Source organism: Oppia nitens, unplaced genomic scaffold, assembly GCF_028296485.1.
Source record: "Oppia nitens isolate AA-2021 unplaced genomic scaffold, nextdenovo-longstitch-racon4-pilon3 scaffold30_pilon_pilon_pilon, whole genome shotgun sequence".
In the NCBI taxonomy this organism is placed as follows: Eukaryota; Metazoa; Arthropoda; class Arachnida; order Sarcoptiformes; family Oppiidae; genus Oppia; species Oppia nitens.
The window spans coordinates 284,531-311,568 of record NW_026533211.1 but is presented as its reverse complement, the minus strand read 5'-3'; the positions used below and the strand labels follow the sequence as shown (position 1 = coordinate 311,568).

The window sequence follows — 27,038 nt, the reverse complement described above, 5'->3', positions numbered from 1 at the left end:
ATGATTGACATCACTGTAACTCCACAACAATTGACACAATCAATAGGATTTGCTTAAAGGGTTTACAAATCAATTCAATTATACAACAAATCCATTGATATATTATATAACTATTCAAAAAAAAAGTTTAAATTATTTATAAAAGCTTTTTATTTGTGGTTTAATTCAATTTTAATTCAATATTTATATAATTAATATTATTTATTAGTAAAATTAAAAATCAAAATTATTATTTTGATTTTTTTATACAGCATTTATATTTGATAAAATAAAAACAATTTTGTTTATTAATCAATTTAATGCTTAATATGAAGAAATAAAAATACAATAACAACAAAAACTATTATTAAAATATTGTTTTCTTTTATAACTAAATAAAAAAAATTAATTTATTATTTTAAAAATTAATTACTTGTTTATTATATTACTTTTGGTAGATATACCGGTATATGACATACAAATGTATTTACAATATAACTAAACCACAGATATTACTATTAACGACAACAATAACTATTCAATAAAAAAAGTCTAAATTATTTATTAAGTTTTTTGTTTAATTCAATTTCAATGATATAACAAAATCAAAACATAAATAACAAATATATTTTACTTAAATTTTAATTGACTTTAATATTGTAAAAATAAACACAAAAAACAAATACACTAAAAGATAATACATTTGTTTGTTTTTCTGATTAATTTAAATAAATTTATTTAACATTATTTTTACTAAAAACTATATTAATTTGGAAACTAATATTATATAATTGATATATAATAATAACTTTGATTTTTTTGTAATTTATTAGCAAAATATTTTAGTATAAATTTTAATTGTTTTGCATGCGATACTTGATATTATGTTTCTAATTAAAATAAATACAAAATAATATTTAAAAGTAAAACAGTTATATGAAGTATTGGTAATCAATTTGTTTTAATAGTTTCAATGATATCATCAATTTTTATTCATATACGACAACAACACCATCAGCTACTGGCCATCAATTGGTTTGCCATTAATAAGTGGTGGTCTAATCATCCGATAATAAATGATAGGCCCAGTGGTCGACAATCGTCATCATCTCTAACTACTACCAGTGCTGACTTCAAATCAATCAACAGTAGTTATAGTAGTCAACTGATGATGAGATGCGCTTATATGATACCATCGGATAGTATACCGGATATCTTACGTAATAATCAAACAAATGTCGTCAGATTATTAAACTGGGGTTATATTGGTGGCGGTGGTAGTATCGGAACCGGGTGTGTGATTAACAAAAAATCCGGTCTATTGGTTACCAATACTCATGTAGTTAACGATAAAAGACAATTGGATTGCCATTATTCGATAAAAACTAGTGATAATCAAATCATTAGTCGTTATCGTAAAGGACGGGTACTATACTGTGAACCGTATCGTGATTTAGCACTCGTTAGACTAGAGTTTACTGGCAGTGATGACAAAAACAACGAACTGACCAATGTGTTTGTATTGGCCGACCAGAAACCGGCCGATTTTGGCGAACGTCTTATCTGTATTGGATATCCCGAATCCATTAAACAGAGTATGACTTTAGGCTATGTTTGTTGCGGTCAGAGTCCGTCCGACCAATTCTTTACCTGTGGTGTCAACTCTTTTCTATACCATTCCAGTGGTACAACCAGAGGCTATTCTGGTGGACCATTGATCGATGAAAAGGGACGGTTAGCCGGTATTCATCACGCAAGCATTGCTCGACATATACATAGGATATCATGCGCTCAACTATCTATTGATGTTAAAGGTTTATATGTTTGTTATAATTACATATACTGTATATATATATAAACAAATTAATTAACAAAAATCAAAAAACAAAATTATGATAATTATTAAAATGTTTTATTTTTTTAATGTCTAGACTTCTACAATAATGCTAAAGAATTTAACAAACAAAAGGTATTAATATATATATAATTCATATATTTATTATTAAAATAATATAATTTTTTATATGTATTTAATGTAAATACAGAATAAATATCGAAATAATAGGAAACAGTTTGTCGAAACTGAATGCCAATTGACTAACAAACTAGTATTGGGTGTTGAGATCTATTGGTATTGTAATGACTACTGTAGTAAACAATATAAACTAATGGCCGATAAAGAGGACCGAAAGTTCCCTAATATAAAGGAAAATGAATTATTATTAGACTGTTGTATAATAGTGTGGAATGTCATTAAACCAATGGACAGTATTGTGAATGAGTTGTTAGTATTGAAAGATTATTATTATTATAATTATTATTATTTATAAAATATTTAAAATACATAATTATTATACATAACAAATAATAATTTGTTTTTATCCGATTTTTCTCAATTTTATACTAATAGTCAAAAACTTAAGGAATTTGATATAATTATTAGAATTAATGACTATTTTGTCGAATCTATCGACGATTTATACAAAACAATTCAATCAAATGGTATGAATCCGATTGAATTGAATGTCTTAAGGAGTGATAAAATGATTGACATCACTGTAACTCCACAACAATTGACACAATCAATAGGATTTGCTTAAAGGGTTTGCAAATCAATTCAATTATACAACAAATCCATTGATATATTATATAACTATTCAAAAAAAAACATTTGTAAAAGTTTTTTATATTTTAATTTAATTTCAATTCAATATTTATATAATTAATATCATTGATTAGTAAGATTAAAATCATTATTTTGTTTTAATACAGCAATTAATTTTGTTTAATAACTAATTAAAATTGATAATATTGAGAAATAAATAATACAATAACAACAAAAATAAACTATTTATAAAATATTATCGTAGAGTTTTTTGTTTTAATTTCATAACTAATTAATTATTATTTTTATTTTAATTACAATTTTTTATGTATTACTACTCCTAATGTTATCATTTATAACCGATTTTCTCGATATATCGATCGTAGACTTATTGGTTTGATTAGTTGACATCGATTTTTTAGTATTGATTGTTTCGGTAGATATCGATCCGACCCGAACCGCCCAATCGGTGTCCATTTGGCCGACTTTACTACGAATTTCTGCCGGCAGTCTTTCAGATTTCTGATTTCGGGTGAAAAAAAACAAATTAAAATAAACAGTTTTTTAAATCTAAATTTAAGTTTAAAAAAAATAATTACATTTAAATTGGTTTCATTGTATTTGGTTTTAAGCTTATTATTTCGGTGTAAGCATATAATAACTATCGCAACAATAATACCGATGGTTAATATGAGACACCCGACAACAATGGCCACCAATATGTTAAACCATATATCATTTGGTTGTTCAACAGTTACAATATTATCTGTTTGATTGTTTGACAATGTTGTAGACGACTGTCCTATAGTACTACTACTACTACTGATAGGCATCAATGTTGTTGTAGTTGTTGCTGATGATGATGTCATCGGTATTGTTGTTGAAGTCATTTTTGTTGTTGTCGTAGTTGTTTGTATGGTATTATCAGTAGTAGTATTAGTATTATTACTATTATTATCGGACCAAATACTGTCACATTCAATGCCATACTTAAGAAAATTGATTTCATTTTTACACTAAAACAGTAGATAATATTGATTAGTATTATCGATAGTATTATTATTATCTGTAAACTATTTAACAAATAATTTAATAGACACTACATATATCGTATACTATATATAACAACATACCTGTTCGGACAAGCGCTGACCTAATGGTGTCCAACAATAATAGGGTTTAGAGTTTAGTTTGAAAAACAATATCCAACCCTTGCGATTGTTACCGTAATTATAGTCAACAATACCATCGATGGCCGACCATAGCTTCGAGTCGATATCAAAGACAAATATCGGTATCTGACAGTCCAATTGATCGCAGTCTTTGTGATCAAAAATCACATCCGACTGGACGTAATAGTATTTGATGTTTACCGACGATGTATTTACCGTCGGATATACTGTTGGACTGACCAGATAGACATAGGTTGATCGGACGGCCGGTAAGGGACTGAACATTAGGTCATTCGGATCGTAGTCTTTATTATAGACTTTCGTTTTATTGTTGGCATCCATACAGACTGTTTTGATTGACTTGTTTTGGTTGTCCTAAAAAAATTGTTGAGAGAGAGAGAGAGTGAGTGAGTGAGTGAGTGAGTGAGTGAGTGAGTGAGAGAGAGAGAGAGAGAGAGAGAGAGAGTAAACTTTATATATTAGGAATCAGTTGTGTTTTACACTTACTTTATATTCATTGAAACAATTATACGAATTATACGTTTGATTTATGATATCTTTAGGACTAAACCATTTGATTGTCGATATCGGATATCTATCAGTCTTATTCATTATCAATCGGATGACTGGTTCATCATTATTGTCCTCAAAAGTTACGTTAAACCAGAATAGCCGACCGTTTGTATACATAATATAGACATCGTTGTAGTGGTTGGCATAGATTTTGTCCAGTGACCACTGATGATGGACACCGATACCAGTGAACTGGCCATTGGGTGCCAGTATATCGCACGGGTTGTCTAGTAGTAGACAGTGATAGAAATACCAGTGTATCGATAAATAAAGGACAGTAGTATATAATAAGTTCATATTATTTGAGATATTATTTATTAATTAAATTCAATAATAAGCTATAATAAGCTATCAGTAAATAAATATAAAAATTAATTGAAATTCAAATAATAATAATATTTGAAATATTTTTATTATCGCGAGATATATACAGTATTATTGAGTAGATATTAACTAAAACTCATTAATAAAAAAAAACATTTATACTGTAGTTATACTATAAATTTTATTGGATGGAAAAAATTAATTAATTAGAATTAAATACTATAAATTAGTTTAAATTTATTATAACTAATTTTACTATTAGTAATACTACTACTACTAATAATTACTTATTTTATTATTGTAAGATAAAGTTTTTATTTATTAAAAATTGTGTACAATTTAGTTTAATCAAAAGTGATATAATAATAATAATTAATTAATTAATTAACATTAATAAAACAATAATATTAATAATAATGAAGGGGTCGAAAATTAACATTTGATTAATAAAAAGTTTTTTTTGTATTTTATAAATTTAAACTTTTAAGTAATTTTTGATAAATTAATAGTTGTTTTTGTATTAATTAGATTAATATTATCGGTAAAAAAAAGTTTCAAAGGTTTAATATAGAGATAATAATAATTGCAATCAATATATAGATGACAATCCAATTAGTTTTTATTGTCCATATGTTTTGGACAATTGGTTACATATGGTGTCAGACTATCTATGGATTTACACTTTAAAAAAAAATAATTTAAAACAAATATAAAATAATAATTAAATTATCTCATATAAACTGCTATAATATAATACAAAGCATTAAAACAATTTAAATAAGTATTATTTTTGTAAAATTAAGTGCAATTAAACTAATAAAAATCAAATTGAAACAATAAAAATAATTTTTTTTAAAAATACTTTTTAATGATATTAATTAATTAATTTATAAACAAAAACAAATATTTTATTAAATATAGTTAATATAATACATATATATATATATATATATATTAGTATTAAATAAAATTTATAGAAATAAAACAAATCAAATTAATAATTATTTACACAAACAAAACAAAAATAAATTGACGTAAAAAATATATAAACTAGAATTTAGTTATTATAAAAAAAAATATTAAAAATACAAATAGATAGAAAATAATAGTTTGTTTTAAAAAAAACTAATTTCAACTAAAACACAAGTTATAGTATACTATACAATGTATACTATACATCACATTTTATACAACTATATACATAGCCATTATTGTGTAACTTTATATCTTTGACGGTATATTTGATAACACTATTTGTAGTAACATTTGTAACATTACTACTGTCCAGTAATGTCACTACCGGTTCATTACTACTGTTTGTTGGAAACGATACCTGAAATTCAAATTGTTTGCCATTTTTATACATCAGATATAAATCCTGGTAATCATTATTGTCATCATTATTGGTAATGTCTTCTCTGTAATCCACATACGGTATACTCGGATGCCATCAAACTGTCCATTTGGTGCCAATATATTGCATATCGTGTTGGGATTATAATGCGACCAATAGATGAACACAATTATGGCAAACAATTGTAACGGTAGAGACATATTAGTAGTCTTTAGCTATATTTTGTAAATAATTATTAATCCAATAGTTTTTTTTTGTTATGTTTGAGACTTTTAATAACTTTTGATAAAAATCGTTACAAAATTGTTATAACAAATAGAAAAAACTAAAAAAATTAATTAGTTATTTTGAATCTAGAATTTCAATTCATAACAATGTTTACGATTATTATTATTATTATTATTATTAAATTATTATCATTTCATATGATTAGTACAAATTCATAATTATTTTTGTATAATATTTATAAATTCAATTAATATCTAAAATTAAATATTTGATTAATTAAAATTTATAATTCAAATATTTATATTATTAGAATATACTGTACAAAAAGTTAATAATCTTGATTATAATTTTTATTTGCTTAATATATAATTAATATGTTAAGATGATATAAATTATTATTATTATGCTAACAAAATATATAATAATTAAAATAATTAATAAAAATATAAATACTAGTATTATTTAAATAAAATGTATTATTTACTTATCTAATTATTAATTTGTTTAATATACTTTCTTTAATAAAATTTAACAAACATATGAAGTTTAAAAAAATTTATAATATATATAAATCAGATTTTAAATTTAATAAATTAATAAATATATTAATAATATTCATATACTCTATATAAGGACACAGTTATGTTGTCTCCACAAAACAAAAGTTGATGGGATGTCATATTATTATTATTATTAAACATAACCTATTGATTCAGTTAATTGTTGTGGAGTTGCAGTGATGTCAGCATAATTGAAATCCCTGAAGACATTCAATTGAATCGGATTCAAACCGTTTGATTCAATTGATTTGCATAAATCATTCATTGATTCAATTGGATTGCCATTAATACTACAAATTATATCTAATCGCTTAAGTTTTTCACTAAAAAAAATATATTAATAATAAAAAAAATTTTTTTAAATATAACACATAAACAACTATAAAAAACATTTGAAAATAACAAAAATTCTAATAATTATATTAATAATCAAAAATTTTAATAATCAAAAGTTAAAACTAACTATTCATTGATAATACTATCCATTGGTTTGATGACATTGCAGACAAGTATACACTTATATAATGGTATAAATTGCAAATCAAACTTAAATTTTTGGTTTTCAATTGCAAGCAAATTATCAAAATCTTTGGTGTGACGGCTACTAAACCAGCAGATCTCTACCCCCAACACTAATTTAGCGGTCAATTGACAGTTAATTTTGATCCTATGTTTTATATGGATATTATTTCGATAATCTCTCTGTATATATATATATATTAATATATTTAAAAAAAATAATAATAATTTACAATAATTTTATATTAATTATTATTATTATTATTTATGTTTTAGTTAGTTAGTTACCTGTTGAATGTTAAACTTATCTGCTCTTGATAAAAATTCTAGACATGAGGGGGGGTATAAAATTTTTAAAAAAATAATATACATTTTTTATTTTATTTTTTTTAATTATCATTATTGTATACCAACAAAACAAACAACAAACAACAAAAAAAACAGTTAACAAACCTTTTAATATGTTGACTGGTGTGGCATAACTATTAATTGAGAATTGTCTGCTATGGTTAATACCGGCTAACCGTCCCATTTCATCGATCACTGGTCCGCCAGAAAAGCCGTGCGCAATACCGCTGTTGTGACATATTTGTTGGACATAATGGACACAATACAAATTGCATATTAACGGCCAGTAACCGCAACAAACATTGCCAACCATTGAACATTGTTTTTTTGCTGGCCATCCTATCGAGACTACTTGTTCGCCAAAATCAACAATCGCCAGTTCCTGTTGTTGACTGTTGTTTCCATCGACGACTGTTGTCCTCAATTCAAACTGTTTGACCATTTCCTCATCGGTGTCGGCAAACTGTACGTCAGTTACGGCCAGATCGTACTGAGGTTCGATGTATACAACCCGTGCATTACGTCTAACTATTTGTCCGGATTTGGTTTTAAACCGTACGTACGCTTGTCTCATGTCTTCACACACGTGAGCATTGGTCACCACTTGGCCAGACTTCTGGTCGATCACACAACCGGTTCCATTGCGTCCATAGAAATAGCTTATGATTTCGATATAGACACTCATTGGCTTACTTTCCCAAACAATCGCACCCACTATCGGTAGACTAGTATCTGATGGTATACTATCCGATGGTATCATATAAGCGCATCTCATCATCAGTTGATTACTAATACTACTACTATTGATGATTGGTTTGCAGTAAGCACTGGCAGTATTTACAGATGACGACAGTTGTCGACGACTACTTGACCTATCAATTATCATCCGATGATTAGACCACCACTTATTAATGGTAAACCAATTGATGGCCAGTAGTTGTTTGTGTTGTTGTTGTCGGATATGAATAAAAATTGTTGACATCATTGAAACAATTTAAAACAAATTACTACTGTGTGTGTGTGTAAAACTGTTTATCTTTTAAATATTATTATTTATTATTATTATTATTATTAATGTTGTTAACAATTATCTCAAGCAAAACAATTAATAATATTTTACTACAATTTATTGTCAGATTTTTTTTTGTAATATTATATTTGGCAATAAAATATTAACAATAAATAGTTAGTGAATTAAAAGCGATTGTTAATAGTTGTCTATACAAATGTATGCAAACTAAACAATTTATATTATATTTTGTAAATAAAAAAAATATGTATATTATTTAATTTTTGTATACTTTACTAAATTAGAAAAAAATATTAATCAATATTTGTTTTGTTTTTTTGATTAATTAAGTCAAAAAAAACAATAAACAAAAATTAAGTATCACTAATATTATAGTTAAAAAATTAATAATAGTTAAATAATATTTAATCTAAAAAAATTGTATTTATTAATATCTAACTTAAGATATTATAATTAATACTTTCAACAATAAATTCAACAAACATATGAAATAATAATATATAAATAAAATTTTTAATCAATAAATAAATTAATTGTATTATATATATATATATTAAGCACACAATTACTACAAATAGTATGTCTTTTCAATTGTGTTTATAATATAAGGATTATATACACGTATATCATATGTTAAGCATAATTAAACATCGATTGTATAGTCATTGGTTGTAATGTTGTATTTATGTCAAGAAAATCATCAATTCTGTAGATATTCAGTACAATTGGATTCAAACCAATTGTTTTGTATAAATCATCCAAACATTTAACATCATTGCCATTGATTTGTAGAATTAAATCAAATGGTCTAAGACTTATATATATTGTAAATAAAAAACAAAATAATTATTAATATTTAAAAAAAAAATAATTAAATCAAATAATTATTATTATTATTATTTATAAAAAAAAATATTTTTATTACTAACTTCTCATCCATAACATTGTCATCCATTGGTTTGTTGATGACATTCCATACTAGTATACAACTGTCCACTGGTGTATAATCCATATCCGGTGGAAACTGTCGACCCTCTTCATCGGCCATTATTTTATATTCATCGACATTGAAATGCCTGTACCAACTGATTTCTACGCCCAACCCTAGTTTGTTGTTGTCATCGGTAAATGTCGACAACAATTGACAACTAGTTTGAATCAAACGTTTCCTATTAATATTTCGATGACATTGACTCTAAATGTTTTTATTATAGATAAACATAAAATATTTTATTATTAATTGTTTTTTTTCAAAAAAAAATTAATTATATTATATTATAGTAATAATACCTGTTTATTGTAAAACTGGTCGACTCTATGCAAAAATTCTAGACGGTTGGGTGTAGGGGATGGGAGGGTATTACTATTTTTATTATTAGTTAAACAAACAAACTAACCGTTAAATATGGTGACGGGTGTAGCCCAGGCCATCCTAGTTGAATGACTTACGCTACTATTTATACCGATTAGTCGACCCATTTCATCGATCATAGGTCCGCCAGAAAAACCATGAAAAATACCAGTGCTATGATATACTTGTTTACTATTCATTGCCGGCCACAAACTATTGTCTGTTTGATACGACTGATCACCGCAATAGACATTGCCAACAGCCGTATAGGGGTTGCCTCGGATAGGATATCCTAATGAGACTATTTGTTCGCCAAAATCGATCACCAGTTCCTCCTCCTTCTCCGCCTGATTGCCACCGGTTGTCATCAAATCAAATTGTTTGTCAATTTTCTCGGTATTGTTGGCCAACTGTACACTAATTACGGCCAAATCGTACTGAGGTTCGCAGTACACTACCCGTGCCGTACGTATAACTTGGTTACCGATTTGATTAGAGAACTGGACGTACACTTGTCTCATACCTGAACACACGTGACTAGAGGTCAACACTCGGTTAGATTTATTGTCGATCACACAACCGGTACCATTGGATGTATTGCCGCTATAGTCTCGGTTTACTATACAGACACTCATTGGCTGAAATTTGTCTACAATCTGATCCAATGTCAATGTTGGTGTCGGTATATTATTATTATTACCCGATGGTATCATATAAGCGCATCTCAACATCAGTTGACTACTAATACTACTACTATTGATGATTGGTTTGCAGTAAGCACTGGCAGTATTTACTGGTGACGACAGTTGTCGACGACTACTTGACCTATCAATTATCATCCGATGATTAGACCACCACTTCTTATTAATGGCAAACCAATTGATGGCCAGTAGTTGTTGTTGTCGTATATGAATAAAAATTGTTGCTATCATTGAAACTATTAAAACAAATACTACTATAACTACTATCTGTAAAACTGTTTTAACTTTCAAATATTATTTTGTATTATTATTATTATTATTCTTAACAATTATTTCAAGCAAAACAATTACAAATATTTTTTTACTGTTACATTTAACAATTTATCTAAACAAATGTTATTAAATATTTATTTCAAAAAACAAAATTTATTAAATAAAATAAAATTTTGATATAACTTTATGTTAGTATAAAAAAATTATTCAATTATAATTTACTGCATCAAAAGTATTATAATTTAATATCATTTTTTAAAAATTGTATTTAAAATCATATAAATAACTTTTTTTTTATTTTGTCATTCAATTTGTTGTCAGTTTTATTTTTTGATAAATCTGTTTCATTAGTTATATTATTAGTAGTTTTCTTCAAAATATTAATTTATATAAAACAAAACAACAAAAACTTTTATTAAAAATATCAGTAATTTATTTTTGTTTTGTTTTTCTTAATTATCAAATAATAAGTTAATTATAAATTTCATATGATTAGTGATTTAGCGCTTGTTTTATAATAATAGTTAATACAGTTATCAATGATTATATAAAATACAGATATAAAAAAATATAATAAATTGAATTCAACAAAAATTTTGATGTAAAAAATAGTTGTTTAAATGTTTTATTTAAAATAAGATTTTTTGTTATTTTTATAAATTTTTATATAACAAATATTCAAATAATTAGTAATTTATTAAAGTATTGATTGTTTAAGCCATCACTTCCTCTGTATCTTTGGTCGCGTCTCCAGAATCGGCAAATTGTTTCTTGAATTCGGCGACCAATTTGTTGTCCACTCGTTGTCGACATTGAATACAATTGACAACTGTTTGGCCATCCGTTTCAGTACTGCTCTTCTCGATGAGTCCGCGAAGACATCGGCGATGATATAGGTGTCCGCAGTCCAGCACATCGGTGTCCACCAGTGGTCGTATAGTATGAACACATAGAGTACAGTGACTTCTGTCGGCCGAATGCCACGGACTACGCAAACGGTGTAATCGTTTCCAGGCTTTCTTGTGTTTGTCAAACGATTTCCTATCATTGGTAGGCATTCCCTGTCCTCCAGTGTTGCTGTCGTTGTTGATGTCGTCCGGCTCACAATCACTGTCCGACTTTTCATCCGATGACTCGTTGTTGCGGCAAAACATATCTATCAGACCAAACATTCCGCGACCACCACTTCTCATCAAAAGAGTACGTCCGCGACCACCTAAACCAAAACCACCTCTTCCTCGACCACCACCACCGCCTCTACAGCCACCTCTCGGTCCGCCAAACATTGCCATTCGTGGGTCGAGTCTATGAAAGTTGTCGTAAGCAATAAACTGTTGCATTCGTGGATCATTGCAATCAAAACCACGAGCCATATGATCGTCAAGTAGTTGGTGTCGTTGTCCGCTAAACATACCAGTTCTCGGATCGTTCATTATATTATTGTTATTCAATATTATTGATTAGCAAAACCTAAAATCACTAATAAAAATATTGTCTTAAACTTTTCAAATAGTTATCAAAAATTCAAATATTTTTATTATTAGTAGTAGTTTTATGAAACAAGTGTTAGATGTTATGAATGAAAACCCAGTTTATATATATAGTGATCGGAGATGTAGTAGTAATTCAATGATTATTATTAACTATTAGGTGTTTCCTTATCACATATATATATATATATATATATATACAGTATATATAATGTTTTTCTATCAAATATACATTGTTTTATGTTATGTATTGTTATCACATATTTTTAATATCGCACTGTTATTATGCATTAATACAAATTTTATGTGTGTATATATTTGTACAGTAGATGTTAATATAATATATTAATGTTACTGTATAAAAGTGCACTGTTATCATATACTACAGGTGCAAATGTATGTTATTTGAATAATATATGTATGTTTATATATTTTATTACAATAAATAAAAAATTTACAAAATTATGTTCATAAATACAAATTGTATAAAATTAATATACAGATAATTTTTGCAAATTTTTTTTTATACTAAAAAATAGCAAAAAAAATATAATTAATATAATTGTCAACAAAAACAAATCAACAAAAAAAAAACTATTTATTAATTTTTTAATTGTAAACAAATATTTTTTATGTTTACTTTAATACTGATCGGTTGGTTGTCATCATATCTGATCTGATTTAGATATTTCTGACACTTTTAGAGACCAATTGCTGTCTGATTTGCCCACTTTTTCCCGAATTTCCTGCGGAACTGAATCCAGTTTTATCTATTGGTTACAAATAATAAATAATAAATAAAATTAAATGATTTTTTTATTTGACAAACAATTCATACATTTATCTTCTTTTTCTTCTTCTTCTTCGGCGACGATTTGTTGACTTTGTATGTCTTTTTACGATAGTATCGCCGATAAGACATATTGACTAACATTACTGTAAACACAATAATACCGATTGTTAGGACAATCGATAGGATAATCAATAGGAGGTATAGCCAGAGATAGACGTCTGTAGTTTTAGCGGTAGTAATGGCAGTGATAGTAGGGATGGCAGTCATGGCAGTCATGGCAGTCATGTTGTCAGTGGTTCTGTTTGTTGTCCACAAAGATGTAGTTGTTTTAGCAGTAGTTTGAGTGACCGTAATGTTGTTGGCGTCGGTAGTCGACACTGATGTTGTATTTGCTATAGTTGTTGAATCATTTGACCAAATGTTTGCACAGTTAGTGGCATACGGTATGAAATTGTCTATGGATTTGCACTGAAATATTTTATCAACAAAAAAAATTAATACTTAAATAACAAACATTTAAATAAAAAAATATTATTATAAAATATTTATAACATTTAGCGATATATTTCTATGAGACGCTTCGTTACAGTAATAGGGTTTTGAGTCGATTGTGAAAAACAATATATAACCCAAATGTCGGCTTTGTTTGCCATAATCCGGAGTTTACGCACATTAAATAAAATTGATTTTTTTCAACAGATAATAGTTAATTATGACCTAACAAACATATATCCATCAAAATTATTGCGCGGAAACACCTAAAACCTAACTAAAACCTAATCTAAATACCTGAGCTCTCATAACATAATTCTACACTAATTATAAATAAAATAATATTAAACAAACATAAAGCGCGTGAATATAATTAACATTTATAACAATGATAATAAAATAGTATTATTGTCATTTCTTTATAATACTTTTAAAAACAACTAGTTATCCATGCGGAACATATAACCATCTAATTTTATAGAATTTATAAATTAATTGAACCACAATAATAATGATTTTAAAACATAAATCCAATATATGAATGTTATTTAACGTGACAAACACTGATTCCGTAACCACAGTACTATATAGATTAGGTTAGGTTACCATTGAAAATTAGGTTAGGTTGCGGTTCGAACACCAGGTTAGGTAACGCGACAAACACTGATTCCGTAACCCAAGTACTGTATGAATTAGGTTAGGTTACCATTAAAAATTAGGTTAGGTTGCGGTTCGAACACCAGGTTAGGTAACGCGACAAACACTGATTCCGTAACCCAAGTACTGTATGAATTAGGTTAGGTTACCATTAAAAATTAGGTTAGGTTGCGGTTCGAACACCAGGTTAGGTAACGCGACAAACACTGATTCCGTAACCCAAGTACTGTATGAATTAGGTTAGGTTACCATTAAAAATTAGGTTAGGTTGCGGTTCGAAAACCAGGTTAGGTAACGCGACAAACACTGATTCCGTAACCCAAGTACTGTATGAATTAGGTTAGGTTACCATTAAAAATTAGGTTAGGTTGCGGTTCGAACACCAGGTTAGGTAACGCGACAAACACTGATTCCGTAACCCAAGTACTGTATGAATTAGGTTAGGTTACCATTAAAAATTAGGTTAGGTTTCGGTTCGAACACCAGGTTAGGTAACGCGACAAACACTGATTCTGTAACCCAAGTACTGTATAAATTAGGTTATGTTACCATTGAAAATCAGGTTAGGTTGCGGTTCGAACACCAGGTTAGGTAACGCGACAAACACTGATTCTGTAACCCAAGTACTGTATTAATTAGGTTAGGTTACCATTGAAAATCAGGTTAGGTTGCGGTTCGAACACCAGGTTAGGTAACGCGAATAGCACTGATATCGTAACCCCAGTACTATATAAATTAGGTTAGGTTACCATTGAATATTAGATTAAGTTGCGAAGACATTGACACTTAAATTTATATATACATACAAACATTTTAAAATTATATAGTTGTATAGATAATAATATAATAATATTGTTTTATTATACAGTGATTGATAACAATATTCACGCGCTTTATGTTTTTTTAATATTAATTTATTTATAATTAGTATAGAATTATAATTTAGTTCTCGTGTATTAAGTATTGACAACAATATTATTCTATTAAAGTTGTTATAAATGTTAATAATATTCACGCGCTTTATGTTTGTTTAATATTAATTTATTTATAATTAGCGTAGAATTATGTTATGAGAGCTCAGGTATTTAGATTAGGTTTTAGTTAGGTTTTAGGTGTTTCCGCGCAATAATTTTGATGGATATATGTTTGTTAGGTCATAATTAACTATTTTCTGTTGAAAAAAATCAATTTTATTTAATGTGCGTAAACTCCGGATAGGCCGTAGTTTGAGTGACCGTAATGTTGTTGGCGTCGGTAGTCGACACTGATGTTGTATTTGCTATAGTTGTTGAATCATTTGACCAAATGTTTGCACAGTTAGTGGCATACGGTATGAAATTGTCTATGGATTTGCACTGAAATATTTTATCAACAAAAAAAATTAATACTTAAATAACAAACATTTAAATAAAAAAATATTATTATAAAATATTTATAACATTTAGCGATATATTTCTATGAGACGCTTCGTTACAGTAATAGGGTTTTGAGTCGATTGTGAAAAACAATATATAACCCAAATGTCGGCTTTGTTTGCCATAATTGACAATACCGTCGATGTGTTGCCAGAGTTGGTCGGGTATGTCGTCGATAAACTCCGGACGCCAACACCCAAATTGTTGGTGACATTCATTGTAATCATAAAAATGTATTTCTCTATCCGTTTCATTTATATAGACAAACTTGATCCGGGATTTGTCATACCTGTCCATTACGATAGCATAGGCACTGGTAGTATTGTCAACGGTTATAGGATTTAATATAAAACTGTCAGTCATGTCGACTGTTGTCGATATATTCAATACTTTCATAATAGTCACGGATGTACTGTAACACTGATAAAATACAAGTGTCTTGTCATTGATGTCCTAATTAATCAATAAAAAATTATAAGACATTTTTTAAAACAAATAATTCAAAAAATTTCTATTATAATAGTATGAAAAAAATGAAAATATAATAAAATTATTAATAAACATATTATAAGTTATATTCTCCAATAGTCTACAGTAGACTTACATATATATAACAATATCCACTTGTATTGAATGTATTGAAACCAAACATATTTATTAAAAGATTGGTTTGATTTGTTTGGATAGTTTTGTCAGATAATGTCACCATTGGTTCATCACTACTACTATTGTCCGGAAACGATATGTGAAACGGTAACAACAATTGCGTACCGTTTTTATGCATTGCATAAAAAGTTATGTAATTATTTGATATGTTTTGATTGATAATCCATTGATGATAGACTCGGATGCCATCAAACTGTCCATTTGGTGCCAACATATCGCACACCGACTGGTTGTTGGTATTGGTGTCATTGGTATTGGTGTTGTTAGTATTGGTGTCATTGGTATTGGTATTGTTGGTATTGGTGTCATTGGTATTGGTGTTGTTAGTATTGGTGGTGTTATTGTCTTGAAAACAGTGTGACCAATGTGTGGACACAATTAAAACAAATAATATCAATGAGATATACATTGAAATCATATTCACAATATTATTGGTGTTGTTATCTCGTAGACAATGCAAACAATGAATAATTAACACAATTAAAGCAAACAATTACAATGATATATACATTTAAATCAAACACAATATATATAATAGTCTATTAATATTATTAATAGTTTTATTAATTGCTAACGATATTACATAAAATTAAACATAAAAAATTTAAATATATATTTTTTTCAGTTTGAATTTATAAATCAAACTAAACAATAAATTTATTGTAATTATTTTATTTGTGATTTTTTATTTTTAAAGATTTAAAGATAAGAGCGTGTATTGTGATTGTATAAAATGATGAAAGCAATTATAAAAAAAACAATTATATTAGCAAAAAATCATTTTATAATTAATAATATCTATTATTTATTTTATATAATTAACTATATTTTAAGAATCGATTAAAATCTTAATAAATAAAAATTATATTTCAATAGAAATATTTAGTTAACAAATTTGTCTATAATTTTTTTTTAATCATTAACTCAAGCGAAACAATAAATATTGTATTTTATGTATTGTATATTAATTATTCAAAATTAATTTTGTTGTTTCATATTTTATTTTTGACAATTAATTTGGAAACAAAAATAAATATCATTTTAATTTCATTAATTGAATAATCAATATTGAATATGAGTAGTAATAATAAAGTTTAATGTATTGAATAGTAATAATAATACTATTAAATTGATTATTACTAGTAAATAAATGTATAAATAAAAAAAATAACACAAAAAAATATTTGATAAAATATAAACTAGAATTTAGCTATAAAAATAAAATACAAATAAATAACTAAAAAAAATAAAAACTAATAATAGTTTGTTTTCAAACTAATTTGAACTAAAAAAAAATAAGTTTTTGCTGGCATTTCATTTGAAAGGTAACCCCCAATAGTGTCGTCAATATTAGGCCTACTTTGACCTCTCGATCTCCTGTTGTTGTTGTAGTTGTAAGGGCTGTCCATCAAGAGATGGGATGGACTTAATTGAGTCCATATCGATCTCCGGGGGTTTCAATGGCTTAGCCTATAATATAAAAAACAACAAAAATTTAATAAAATGTTTTTAAACTTTTTTTTTAATAAATATTTTTTACATTTTTGTCTTCATTTGGTTTTTTTGTGTAACAAATTATTAGACAAATGACAATAACAATGACGACAATAATAATTATTATGACAATCACTGCTATAATGTAAGGCATAAAACTTTTTTTAGACGACTCAGTAGTAGTAGTAATGGGCAGTGATTCCGATATAGTGGTCAACAATGCTGTTGTTGTGTTAGTCTTAGCAGTTATTTGGGTGACAGTAGTGTCCGATATTGTGGTCAACGATGTTGTTGTTGTTGTTATCTTTTCCGCCCAAATGTTCTGACAGTTAGTGGCATACGGTTTGAGACTGGCTTTAGATTTGCACTAAAAATAATTAGAAATTTTTTGAAGAAAACAAATGAATATATGAAATACACAACAAAAATAATAATAATAATAATAATAAAATAATTATTACTTTCGTTGACAACGTTTGGTTGAATTGTGTCGAACAATAGTATGGTTTTCCGTCGATCGTAAAAAACAATATATGACCGGATCTGTTGTTGTTTAGTTTATCGCCGGCCACATAGCCATAGTCGACAATACCGGCGACCAGTGGCCAGAGATCGTCCGGTAAATCGTCGATAAAGTTTGGATACCAACAGTTTGGAGATTGTTTGCATTCATTTGAATCAATTGTTTTCTCATCCAATACATAGTTGAATTTACCGACACCTTTGCTATGTCTGTCCATAGCTATTGCAAAGTCTGACCCGTTTTGGGCTACGGGACTGAATACAATTGAATCGGTTATATTGTACGGCAAATCGTAAATAAATGATAACTTATCATCCATTGAATCGATTTTTTCCATACAATTAGCAGTAGTTTTTAAAATGTTGTCCTAATAAAACAAAACATATATTATTATTATTATTATTATTTTGGTTTTTTTGTAAATGCATTATACACTACTACTACTACTACTACTACTACTACTACTACTACTACTACTACTACTACTACTACTACTACTACTACTACTACTACTACTACTACTACTACTACTACTACTACTACTACTACTACTACTACTACTACTACTACTACTACTACTACTACTACTACTACTACTACTACTATAAATCATACCATCACATAATACTGGGCAGTACATGACATACACCTATAACTGTAAAATATTTGTCCATTTTCGTAACCATATAATACAGTTTTAACCACCAGTTGGGCCAAAGTATTGCCATTGATTAACGTAATCACACTGTTGTCCGCTATTGTTACCAGTGGTTCATCAGTGCTATTGTCTATCCCATCAGTGGTGATGGTTGTGGTGGGAAACGATACTTCAAATTGAAATTGTTGTCCGTTTCTATACATTATATACACATCCGTATAGTTTCTAGCATTTCTATAGTCGAGATCCCATTTATGATAGACTCGTATGTCATCCGATCGTCCATTTGGTGCCAACACTTTGCACGCCGACTGCTGTTGAGACCATTGAATGGACGACAAAACAATTACAGCAAACAATAATAACATCGGGATATTCAATGAAATCATTTTTGAATTTAAACCAATATTTTGTTTTTATTTGTTATTATAAATTATATGTTTAAATATTTATAACTAAAGCTCAGGTATTGACAAAAAAAGTATTATTTTGTGTGTAAATTCATTCAATAAATTTACTCAACAAATACCCGTTAAATTACAAATAAATTTTTATTTTCATTGTTTATTAAATACAATTAATCTATTAATCAAATATTAATAACGCGACAATAATTGTTATAATATTATTTTTTATACACATTTAATATGATATGAAAATACATTTTTATTAAATATTACTGTATTATATAATAGTTATAACTAAATAAAAATAAATTGAAATAAAAATACTTTAATGTTTGTAGTATTAATAGCAATAATGTACTATTGATAGATGAATAAATATATATATAAAATATCAAATTAATAATTATTTACAAACGAAAAAAATTAATCAGAAAATATAAACTAGAATTTAGGTTTGAAAATAAAATACAAATAAATAAATTTTTAGAAATAATAGTTTGTTTTCAAAAAAAAAACAAAATTAAGATTTTGTTGTCATTTCACTTGAAAGTCAACCCCCAATAGTGTCGTCAATATTTGTCGACGACTTTATCCCATCGACCTCTTGATGTTGTTTTTGTGAGTCGTGTCCATCCATTGATCGGATGGTCTCCACTGAATTTTTAGTGGTCTCCAGTTTCAATGTCTTAGTCTATAATATAAAAAACAACACAAATTCAATAAAATGTTTTTAAACTTTTTTTTTAATAAATATTTTTTACATTTTTGTCTTCTTTAGGTGTTTTTGAGTAATAAATTAGTAGACAAATGATAATAACAATGACGACAATAATAATTATTATGACAATCAATGCTATTATGACAATCAATGCTATTATGACAATCAATGCTATAATGTAAGGCATATAACTTTTTTTGGACGACTCAGTAGTTTCTGTAATAGCAGTAGTAGTCGGCAGTGATTCCGATATAGTGGTCAACAATGTTGTTGTTGTGTTAGTTTTAGCAGTTGTATGGGTGAAAGTGGTGTCCGATATTGTGGTCAACGATGTTGTTGTTGTTTTCTCTTCTGACCAAATGTTATGACAATTAGTGGCATACGGTTTGAGACTGGCTTTAGATTTGCACTAAAAAAATAATAGTAATTATTGATGAAAGCAAATGAATATATGAAATACAGACCAAAAATAATAATAATAATAATAAAATAGTTATTACTTTTGATGATAACGTTTGGTTGAATTGTGTCCAACAATAGTATGGTTTTCCGTCAATCGTAAAGAACAATATATAACCCGATCTGTTGTTTAATTTATCAGCGGCCAGATAGCCATAGTCGACAATACCGTCGACCAGTGGCCAGAGATCGTCCGGTATATCGTCGATAAACTTTGGATACAAACAGTCTGGAGATTGTTTACATTCATTTGAATCAATTGTTTTCTGATCCCATAAATAGCTGAATTTGCCGACACCTTTGCGATGTCTGTCCATAGCTATTGCAAAACGTGACCAGATATGGGCTACGGGACTGAATACAATTGAATCGGTTATATTGTACGGCAAATTGTAACTATTAAAAAAATCAGTCACATTTGCATCATATACATTGAATTTTTCCCTACATTCAACGACAGTATTTAAAATGTTGTCCTAAAAAAACAAAAACATATAAAATATTATTATTATTATTTTGGTTTTTGTTTGTAAATGCATTAAACACTACTACTACTACTACTACTACTACTACTACTACTACTACTACTACTACTACTATTACCCTATACCTGGGCATCACATGTCATACACCTGTACGCGAAAACTATAATTCCATCAATAAAACCGTATCCTACAGTTTTAACCACCAGTTTAGCCAAAGTACGGCTATTGAATGACGTAACCAAACTGTTGTCAGCTATTGTTACCAGTGGTTCATCAATGCTATTGTAATCAGTGGTGATAGTGTTGGGAAACAATATTTCAAACTGAAATTGATGTCTTCCCTCTCTATACATTACATACACATCCGTATAGTTTTTAGCTTCTTGATGATCGACTTTCCATTTATGATAGACTCGTATGCCATCCGATCGTCCATTCGGTGCCAACACATTGCACGCCGACTGTTGTTGCGACCAATGAATGGACGACAAAACAATTACAGCAAACAATAATAACATCGGGATATTCAATGAAATCATTTTTTGAATTTAAACCACTATTTTGTTTTTATTTGTTATTATAAATTATATCTTTAAATATCTATAACTAAAGCTCAGATAAAAGTGTTGTTTTGTATGTAAACTCAGTATGTAAATTGTATGTAAATTTACTAAACAAATAGCCGTTAAATTACAGATAAATTTTGTTTTTTATAAATACAATTAATCTATTAATCAAATATTAATAACGCGACAATAATTGTTATAATATTGTTATTTTGTTATTTTATCAATAATACAATTATATATGATATGAAAATACATTAGTTATAAATAAATAAAAATAAATTGAAAATACTTTAATGTTTGTAGTATTAATAGCAATAATGTACTATTGATTGATGAATAAATATATAAATATATATCAATTTACAAATTAATCAGAAAATATAAACTAGATTTATGTTTAAAAACAAAATACAAATAAATAAATTTTGAAAAATTAAAATTTTGTTGACATTTCACTTGAAAGTCAACCTCCAATAGTGTCGTCAATATTTGACGACGACTTATACTCCTCGACTTCTTGTTGTTGTTGTTGTTGTGAGTCGTGTCCATCCACTGAATCTTCATTGGTCTCCGGTTTCAATGACTTAGTCTATAATATAAAAAACAACATAAATTCAAAAAAATATTTTTAATAAATATTTTTTACATTTTTGTCTTCGTTTGGTGTTTTTAAGTAATAAATTATTAGACAAATGACGACAATGACTACTACTATGACGACAATAATTATGATAATAATTGCTATAATATAAGGCATTAAACCATTTTTGTTGGTCGAGTCAGTTGTTTCAGCAATGGTTTTGAAGGAATCGGTAGTTTTAGCGGTAGTTTTGAACGACTCAGTAGTTTTATCGGTGATTTTAGCCGACTCAATAGTTTTAGCAGTGGTTTGAATGACAGTAATGTCCGATATGGTGGTCAATGATGTTGTTGGTGTTGGTGTTGGTGTTGGTGTTGGTGTTGGTGTTGTTATAACTTATGGCCAAATGTTTTTACAGTTTGTGGCATACGGTTTGAGAGTATATCTAGATTTGCACTGAAAATAAATTTATTGAAGAAAACAATGAAAATATGAAATACAAAATAAAATAATGAAAAAAAACAGTTATTACTTTCGGTGACAACGTTTGGTTGAATGGTGTCCAACAATAGTATGGTTTGCCGTATATATTAAAAAACAATATATGACCGGATCTGTTGTTAAGCTTATTATCGATGAGATAGCCGTAGTCGACAATACCGTTTCCAGAGATCGCCGGGCATATCGTCGATAAACTTTGGATACAAACATTTATTTGATTTTTTGCATTCATCGGAATCTAATGTTTTATTTTCCAACAAATATATGAATTTTCCGACACCTTTGCGATGTCTGTCCATAACTATTACATAGTTTGATGAATCCTGGGGTACGGGACTGAATACAATTGAATACCTATTGATTGATCCGTATTGCAATTCGTATTCAGATTTTAATTGATAATCCGATCCATTGATGTTTTCCAGACATTCAATACCTGTTTTTCTAATAATATCTAAACTTTCCTAAAAAAAAAACATTTATAGTTTTTTTTCTGTTAATAATAATTGCATTAAATACTACTACTTTATAAACATACATGTATTAACTTATCGTAGGCATTACATGACATACAACTATATTTTAAATTTAACTGATAATTATTTAAGCGCTTAGTTAGTATAGTTTTAACGGCAAGTTTGGCCAAATGTTTGGTTGTAATATCGCTGTATGTCCCATGTCTATTGATATCCATTGTCACCAGTGGTTCATCAATACTACTACTGTTATTGTCTGTATTGGTGGTGTTGGGAAACGATACATCAAATTTAAATTGTGGATAACTTTTCGAGTCGTAGATCATATAGATATCGGTATAGTCTTCAGCATTTCGATGGTCGACATCCCATATATGATTGAATCGGATGCCTTCAAACCGACCAATTTGTGAAAATAAACTGCAAACCGACTGCTGTTGCGACCGATTAATGGACGACAAAACAATTACAGCAAACAATAATATCGACGAAATCATAGACATTATATAAAATTTGAATAAATTTTTATTCAGACAATTAATATCAACAACAAAATTAATTTTATTATCTAATGAACAATAGTTTGATGAATAAAAATCTATTGCTAACTAATAATACAAACAAACAAAAAGTATTCAAAAAATTATTTATTAAGTGTTGTTTAGTTTGAATCTATAAATCAAACTAAACAATGAATTTATTAGCATATTTGTACTAATTATGATTAATAATGATTTTGTTTAGATTATAGATAAGATTGATGCGTGTATTGATTGTATAAAAATGTTAATCAATTATATAAAAAAAATTTATACTAAAAGTATAATTTATTTATTTTTTAGTCAATGATGTCTGTAAATCAAATTGAAACAAAAAATAAAATTTAATTTAAAACAAATATATCTGATTAATAATAATGCAATTTAATTAAATTAATTAATTTATAACAAATATATATTTTGAAACAATTATTATACAAAAATAATTCAGAAAATATAACTAGAATTTAGATTTAAAAATAAAATACTTATAAAAATTATATTTTGTTTTAATTTAAATAAATTAATTTCAACTAAAAAAAACAAAATAAGTTTTTGCTGGCATTTCACTTGAAAGTCAACCCACAAATATTTGTGAATTTTGATTAGACTATAGATAAGCGAGTATTAAAATGTTAATCAATTATATAAAAAGTATTTTTTTATACTAAAAAAATCAAAATTTATATGTAATTTATAATTTATTTTTTTAGTCAATAATGCTTGTAAATCAAATTGAAACAAAAAATAAAATATTTGTAAAACACTTAGTTTTAAATAATTGCAGTCGTATGTAATTTAATAATATTAAAAACTTTATTTAAAAAATAATCTTATAATTAAAATACATTAAAATATTGTTGACATTGAAATGAGTGAAGAGTTATAGTGTTAAAAGCATTGGTATGCGTGTGAGTAATACGGGTGACCATTGATGTCCAATTTTATCACCTTAACTGATTCATCCATAAAAATAACTGATACTATTTAAAACTATAGATATTAAACTACTTAAATATAAAAAATAATTTCAATCGGCCACCGGCTAAGGGCAGTTATGCAACTTTTAATTTTTGTAAAATACAAAAATGCTGTATATCTTACATATTAATTTATTAGTTAAATATATCTTATTAATAAATAATAAATGCTATTTAATTAAATTAATTAATTTAAAACAAATATATATTGAGTAGTAGTAATGATATTAATATTAGTAATGGGATTACTAGTACTATTAATGTATCAAATTATTAATTATTAAAACACAAAAATAATTCAGAAAAAAATAAACTAGAATTTAGATTTAAAAATAATTAAAAATAATAGTTTGTTTTCAATTAAATTTCAACTAAAAAAATAAGTTTTTTCTGGCATTTCACTTGAAAGTCAACCCCCAATAGTGTCGTCAATATTTGACGACGACTTATACCCCTTAAGTTGTTGTTGTTGTTGTTGTTGTTGTTGTTGTGAGTCGTGTCCATCCAGTGATCGGATGGTCGCCACTGAATCTTCATTGGTCTCCGGTTTCAATGTCTTAGTCTATAATATAAAAAACAACATAAATTCAATAAAATATTTTTAATCAAATTTTTAATAAATATTTTTTACATTTTTGTCTTCAGTTGATGTTTTTAAGGAATAAATTATTAGACAAATGACGATAACTATGACGACGACAATAATTATGACAATAACTGCAACTATAATATAAGGCATTAAACCATTTTTGTTGGTCGAGTCAGTTGTTTTAGCAATGATTTTGGAAGAATCGGTAGTTTTATCGGTGGTTTTGAACATTTCAGTAGACTTAGCGGTAGTTTTGAACGACTCAGTAGTTGTATCAGTGGTTTGTGTGACAGTGGTGTCCGATATGGTGGTCAACAATGTTGTTGTTGTTGTTGTTATCTTTTCCCACCAAATGTTTTTACAGTCGATGGCATACGGTTTGAGTTTGTATTTAGATTTGCACTGAAAATACAATTATTGAAAAAAACAAAAAAAAATATACCAAAAAAATAATAATAACAATAAAACAATCATTACTTTCGGTGACAACGTTTGGTTGAATTGTGTCGAACAATAGTATGGTTTTCCGTCGATATTAAAGAACAATATATAACCGGATCTATTGTTATGTTTATTGCCGACGACTAAGCCATAGTCGACAATAGCGTTAATCTTTGGCCAGAATTTGTTAGGTATATCGTCGATAAACTTTGGATACGAACAGTAATTTGATTTTTTGCATTCATCCGAATCTAATGTTTTATTTTCCAACAAATATATGAATTTTCCGACACCTTTGCGATGTCTGTCCATAACTATTATATAGTTAGACGACTCCTGTGGTACGGGACTGAATATAATTGAATCCGTGATATCGTATTGCAAAATGTATTCAGATTTCAATGGATTATCCGATCCATTGATGTTTTCCAAACATTTAATAACTGTTATTTCTATGTGTCCATTTAACTAATAAAAACATTTATATATATTTTTTAGTTAAATATTTGGAACAGAATCGGTATATGTAACCCATTTGTTGTTCAAGTTTTAAACGCTATTAAAATGATAATTTAACAAGTTTTACATACCAGCCCTCACCTCCCGTTCCTTCCCTCCACATACGCCACTTCCTAACCCTCTACACCCACCCTAACCTAACCTAACCTAAAGTAATTGATAGCATTTGTCATAAACTTAATGGTTATAACAACGCGCGTGAAATTTCAACAACAAATGGGTTACATATAACGAACTTTAGCCAAATATTTAATTGAATTAATTACAACAACTACTACTACTACTACTACCACTTTATACATACGATTGAAAGCTTAAGATCGGCAATACATGACATACAACTATAATTTAAATATAATTGATAATCATTTAGTCGATTAGTTTGTATAGTTTTAACGGCAAGTCTGGCCATATGTTTGTTTGTCATATTACTGTTTGTTGAATATCTATTGATATCTATTGTCACCAGTGGTTCATCAATACTATGATTGTCTGCCGCAATGATATCAGTGTTGTTAGGAAACGACACTTCAAATTGAAATTGTGGTGATCTGTATAACTCGCACATCA

General features: G+C 27.5%; 1 protein-coding gene across 1 annotated transcript; it reads left to right on the top strand.

The window, feature by feature from the left end:
* Positions 1 to 904: 904 nt before the first annotated feature.
* On the top strand, positions 905 to 2,579 carry LOC128956493 (serine protease HTRA1-like). Its single transcript, XM_054302211.1, has 4 exons — positions 905 to 1,793; positions 1,911 to 1,948; positions 2,025 to 2,263; positions 2,390 to 2,579. Exons 1-4 carry the CDS (start codon positions 953 to 955, stop codon positions 2,577 to 2,579), a joined length of 1,308 nt encoding a protein of 435 aa, XP_054158186.1. The 5' UTR covers positions 905 to 952.
* The last annotated feature ends 24,459 nt before the right edge of the window (positions 2,580 to 27,038 follow it).

Bases quoted from the DNA above. Each gene is read 5' to 3' on its own strand.
- LOC128956493 (XM_054302211.1), top strand. From the start codon at position 953: ATGATATCATCAATTTTTATTCATATACGACAACAACACCATCAGCTA. The intron at 1,949-2,024 runs GTATTAATATAT...ATGTAAATACAG, and splicing joins AAGAATTTAACAAACAAAAG to AATAAATATCGAAATAATAG. The intron at 2,264-2,389 runs GTTAGTATTGAA...TTATACTAATAG, and splicing joins GACAGTATTGTGAATGAGTT to TCAAAAACTTAAGGAATTTG.